Source organism: Nuphar pumila, chromosome 5 (assembly GCF_984573655.1).
Source record: "Nuphar pumila chromosome 5, dmNupPumi1.hap1.1, whole genome shotgun sequence".
NCBI classification, from domain to species: Eukaryota; Viridiplantae; Streptophyta; class Magnoliopsida; order Nymphaeales; family Nymphaeaceae; genus Nuphar; species Nuphar pumila.
In genome coordinates this window covers 3994325-3999988 of record NC_143253.1, presented here as the reverse complement: position 1 = coordinate 3999988, position 5664 = coordinate 3994325, and the positions used below count along the sequence as shown (strand labels likewise).

The window sequence follows — 5664 nt, the reverse complement described above, 5'->3', positions numbered from 1 at the left end:
AAGCAAGATCCAAGGCTTGATCCTTAGCACACAAACCATGTTGAACACATCTATGTGGTTAGATTGAGTCGATACAACTTGCACCTATGATTTCTAGCTCATTAGTTCCTTACCTTCATTAGTAATATATATATATATATATATATATATATATATATATATATATATATATATATATGTATCTTGATTTACATAGATAAACTCTTGAAAAATAACCAAGGCTTTGATCATGTTTGGCATATCCTATTTACTATAATTGTGTGTTAAAGTTGACTTCAACATGGTGTTTTGGGCCATTTCTAAACCATGCTTGTCATCATGAATGATAAGCTGTTGATTTTTTATCAGACATTTTGTGATCAATGAACCTAATAAGATAGTAAATAGTCATGCACATTTGTAAGGTTAGAACTAATGTTTGGTGGTTGGCTATGTAACACAGACTCTTCTTACAGGCACTGCACCCGCGTTGCACCCACACCCAGGGACACTTGGACATAGCTTCCTTTGTGTTGGTGAAGTCAATCACAATGAGGTTCATTTCTGTCCAAAAGTAGATTCAGTTAACCCTAATCAAGTCCAGTTTTATCTATATTATATATATAAATACATGAATGCACACACATACATGTAGTGTTAACTTAAAACTGTTAAAAATTATATATATATATATATATATATATATATATATATATATATATATATATATATATATATATCCTCCCCGCACCCAAGTTTTTTTAAAGTGCCTCATCCGCACCCGCACCTATGTGACATAGGTGGCTAGATAAAATCAAACAAGAGAGTACACACTCATAAGATATCGTAGTTCAGAACCACAATAGATTTTCTCATATATGTCTGCACGCGTTAGTGTGTGTGTGTGTGTGTGTGAGAGAGAGAGAGAGAGAGAGAGAGAGAGAGAGAGAGAGAGAGAGAGAGATGTCAACTACATGATGATTTTGTTAATATTGGTTATGTTTGTTCCTACACCATATGCATAAGATTGCAGATTGCCTGCTTGTTTTCATTTGATTGTCATTGTCACTCTATGCACTGAACGCACTTGAAGTTGTGACCAAATGCTGAAAGAAGAATTTATTAATTTTAGGCTGTTAACAATCTTAAAGCTTGTGCTGCTCATGCTCCTGGTTCTGCTTCTGTTAGTAATGTGAAGACTACCTCAGCTGTAGCTGAGGAGGCTTCTAAAACCCGACCATCTTCCTCACTCCCTGCTGACTTCTTTGATATGCGGGATACCAAGCGTCCAAACACTGGTATGCTCTTCATTGGAATTGTATCACACATGGGACACTTCTTAGAACCAATCAGATTTTTTTAAGTGTGAATTTGAGGCTTGTTTTCAAGTTTCTTTGACACACTGATTTTCATGATCTTTGATATCTTGTTTTTATTTAGTTAGCAAAACATCTTTTCATAAGTATTTGCTCTCATGGTCTATGTCACATGGATACTGGAACTGAACACAATGTGGGTATGCTTGGTACAACATGACACTTCAAAATTAAGACTTGGGGGCACTGTGCAAACAAACACGTGTGTGTGTGTGTGTAAAATTCTTAAGCTAAAGCAATAAAATATAAATATTATCTCAAGTGCAAACTCTTTAACAATAAATATAAACCACTATAATTAAAAGCATTAAATAATAAAACTTAGTTGAAATTGAAATGTAATGTAATTGATGTCAAATTTTGAAAGAAAAAAAAACACAAGTGAATAATACAGAATAAGTAATCAATACCATAAAAGAAAACAGATAAAGTTAATCATGCAATGTTGACTGTGTCCTTGAGGGGTCCTGGTGTGTCTGTGTCATATCATGACAATGCAGGAGGAAACATGCCAAGTGTCTGTAGCATAGCTCATGGTTCATCCTGCATATTTGTAAACATAAACCGGTGCTTGTTGTGTTCCTTTTAGCGCTCAATTAAATGGTCTTGTGAGTGTTCAGAACAATTATAACTTCCTTTTCCTTCTTTTTCTGGGTACGAGGTCTGTAGTTTCTAGGTGTTCCTGTTTTCACTCATTACTACAAAGAATCAAGCATGAGTTCAATGATATCAGAATGGATGGGTTATGGGTCCAGCAAGCGAAAGGCCATACACATGAGAGAGAGAGGTTTAATAAGCCTAGGGTAGTTTAATACATTTATGAATAACAAGTAATTTCAATTAATACATGGAACCATCCTGGCATTTCAGAATTTATTTGGGCTAAAAAGATGCCTTCGCTGTTGAGCTCGTTAATATCCACTTCAGGCTGTGGAATCAAGACCGTCAAAGATCGGGCTACTCCATATGTCAAATTTGACCCAATAGCTGAAAATGTTAGCTTAATCTTCATTCTATGTAGATTATGTTGTGGTTCAAATGTTTCTTTCAGGGTTATAGAAAATTTATGTGAAAGACTTCAAAGTGGTTACAGTATTTCCTCTGGATTGGGGATATAGACGGGCCGCACTTGGTTTGTATTTGTACATTACCCAACAAACATGACTGGGTGTAGCCTAATTGTATTTGAATTTGGCCTTGGGCACTTACAGTGAGAGCCCCTATCGAATCCAAATCTGTTTAGATTTTGGTCTTTTACTTGATACCATTTTTCACAGGATTGGGTTTCACCTGTTGATCAGATTCAAAATTGTTTAGGATTCAGATGAAAACCCGACCAGATCTGGCAGAAGAAGGTATTGACTGTTATTTTTCCCTGTTTGCAATGCTGTGTTTTGATGAGGTGGGTCCATGGAGCAGCACTCTTTCTATGTGAGCAAGTCCACCCTAAAGGAGGGGTTGAAAGTAGACATTTAGTTTTCGAAGGATAAGCTTTGCTGTATTTAGAAACAATGTACGATCTGAGGATGGATATTAAACTATTAATTCAATTGAGTATTTACTCATTAGTCATTACTTTTAAATGTATGGTTCTTTTTTCAGAGGGTATAATATATTGGAAACTCTATGCTTAATGAAGGTAAAAGAAAAAGAAAAGAAGAGAAAAAAGGTTGTACTTGGTAGCTGGTTTTCTTTTCTTGACTGCCGGCTAGAAGTCCTCTCTCTGTTCTCCCCCCCCCCCCCCCTTTTCTTATTTTTGAAATATTATTTCTATCAAATTAATATGGTTGAATGTTTCTATGCATTCTAAATCTGAATGACCTGAAATGATATTGTATATCTTCCTATTGCCTTTCCTTCTGGTTGACAATTTCCTTTTGATAGGGATGTACTGTTCATTTCTTTTAAAATTCTTGTAATCACACCTTCATTGAGCACACACTTCAGCAGTTTGTTATAGTTCTGCATCCTAATTTTTGAATGTCTGGCGGCAGGCGGCATGAGGTAAGAATGACTCTGTAACTCCACAATTGTCAGTCAAGCCAGTGGATGTCCAATCACCTTCGGTAGATGGAAAGAAAGCATCTCTGTTTTCAAATAAAGCCCCCATACTATCAAGTTCGGCTGGCAAGGAGGCCATTCTTGGTATATCAGATACAAATGAAGGGAAAGGGGGCATACCCAGCCAGCCGCTTGGTACTGTGTCAAGAACTGTTCATGGTTCAGAAGTCGAGCAAGCTAAGGGAGCTCTTCCTGAAGGGTTTTTTTATAACAAGGATGCTGATCCCCGTGCTCCTGGTATTGAACCTGTTAAACTTGACATCAAGTAAGTCTTGTGTAGTAGTAGTTTTTCTTATACTGCATCTTTTTTCAAGTATTAGGAAACTTCTGCAGTGTAAAAATTCATTGAACTGTGCTTTTTGCTGGATATGATTCATTTGTGGTCTAGATGAATGTTGGGTGTCATTTCCCAAGGGTTTGGAGAGGTGGCATCAAACTTCATCCTTCTTTGCTGAAGATGAACTAACTGATAAATTAACACTATTAAACTTTCGCTAAGAGTTTGGTGCTTGTGTGTGTTGCATTAGCCTGTGATGCATGTTGTGGTTTTAATGTGTTAACCTTTTTATGTACCATGTATCTTGATGACAATATCGGACTACACGTATAAGAGTCTCACATGATCTCCTCATTCAGGTTACGTCAGCATCATGCTTATGTTAACACTCTTTTTAACTAATGAATAGGACAAATTGACAGAAGCAACATTTATTCTTAAAAAAATATTGTTGTATTGAACCATTGTAGCAAATTAGCTATTATAAACTCCTTGTAATGAACTGAAGTTAGTCCAGTACACCATTGCTTGATATATGAGAAACCTGGTTTTGTTTTCATAGGCTGTTATTGCATTAACAATTTTCATGGATCCTTATATTTGACTATGGGACAGAAAAATCTGGTTTAGCGAAAAAGGGGAGAGAGATAACAGTGTCAGATGTCAATCAGACGTGCTCTCTGTGTGTGTGTGTGTGTGTGTGTGTGTGTGTTCCGACTTTTTGAGAAAATACCATATCATGGAAGTTATGTAACTATTTTTGATAAAAGATCATCAAGATGCATTCCAGAATGTGGTCATACAGTGTACCCTGTACAAAAGTCGATGCATATTTTTCTGATTATATCTGATATGAGCAAATCATTCTTCAACGCAGAGATGAGTACAAAGAATTCTAGAAGGTAATTCAATAGGACCTACAGGAATTTGATGATCACTTGGAAGAAGAAGAGGTATCATCAACGCAATTTAGTTACACAAATGCGGACACATTATCACAAACACATGCAGAGTATGTTGACAAGATTCGCGTGTTTGACAGTTCGATGCTGCGGAATGGAGAGAGGTGGCAAATTCTCTGGAGCAAAGGTGAGCCGGAATGCGATTGTTGTGTTTTAGTTTGATTCTTATTGCTAATGACAAGTTTGGCTCATAGGACTTACATGGAAAGAATGGAGATGTTGAAAAAGAATTTGGAGAAGCATCGAGCCGCCAAGTTCAAGACTGAGCGTAAGTGTCCTGCATTCATGGCTGAAGAATCAAGCGAAGAATCTTCAAGTGATAGAGAAGATGCTGAAGAAGAAAATTTTGCCGTTGATTGAAGAGCAAAGCATCTCTAATTACTCGATCCTTTATTCATCTTGTCCTATGTTCATGAATCCCAAAGTCGTTCCACTTTGAAGTGCTCTTCTCTCCCTTACCCCTCTCTCTCTAATTTTTCCTTTAAAAAGAAAAAGTTCAAAGCAGGTTATATGTTCCCCCCCCCCCGAACAGGGCAGTTAGCTACATCTCATGATCGGGGGTCCCAAAGAGCACCACGTATGTAATCATGTGTGTCTCGTATCCCCATGTTTGTCACCATTAATTAGCGTTGGAGTTTGATGCGATTGCAAAGACTTAAGTACCCGCTCCTCCATTGGTGCAAAAAAAAATGACGGTTCTTGAAAAGGAGTGGTTGTAAAGACTTAAGTGCCCCGAAGATGATTATTTAAATCTTTTTACTACTACTAGATGCCCTCATTTTTTTTAGATGACGTTTTCCCGTCATCTAAGGACATCGTCATTTAGATGCCCTCCTTCTAGAAAACTGAATCGTCTGTTCGTGAAAATGACAAAACTGCCCTCCATCGATATCGCGGGAAAATGTTCCGCAGGTGGTTGTAATGTATCGTTGAAGTTAAAATGGGGAATGAAATGACAATAGATATCGCTGAAAATTTACAGAAATAAATGCCCTCCTTCTAGAAAACG

General features: G+C 37.1%; 1 protein-coding gene and 1 long non-coding RNA gene across 2 annotated transcripts; both read left to right on the top strand.

Moving 5' to 3' along the window:
• Nucleotides 1–389: 389 nt before the first annotated feature.
• LOC149836523 (uncharacterized) lies at nucleotides 390–3685 on the top strand. The gene is made up of 3 exons (XM_090006938.1): nucleotides 390–404; nucleotides 1112–1277; nucleotides 3393–3685. The coding sequence occupies exons 1-3, from the start codon at nucleotides 390–392 to the stop codon at nucleotides 3683–3685; spliced, it is 474 nt and encodes a 157-aa protein (XP_089863064.1).
• Nucleotides 3686–4735: 1050 nt separating this feature from the next.
• Nucleotides 4736–5149, top strand: LOC149836522 (uncharacterized). The gene is made up of 2 exons (XR_016432028.1): nucleotides 4736–4782; nucleotides 4850–5149. It is a non-coding gene; the product is annotated as an uncharacterized LOC149836522 (long non-coding RNA).
• The last annotated feature ends 515 nt before the right edge of the window (nucleotides 5150–5664 follow it).

Bases quoted from the DNA above. Each gene is read 5' to 3' on its own strand.
- LOC149836523 (XM_090006938.1), top strand. The intron at 1,278-3,392 runs GTATGCTCTTCA...CACAATTGTCAG, and splicing joins TACCAAGCGTCCAAACACTG to TCAAGCCAGTGGATGTCCAA.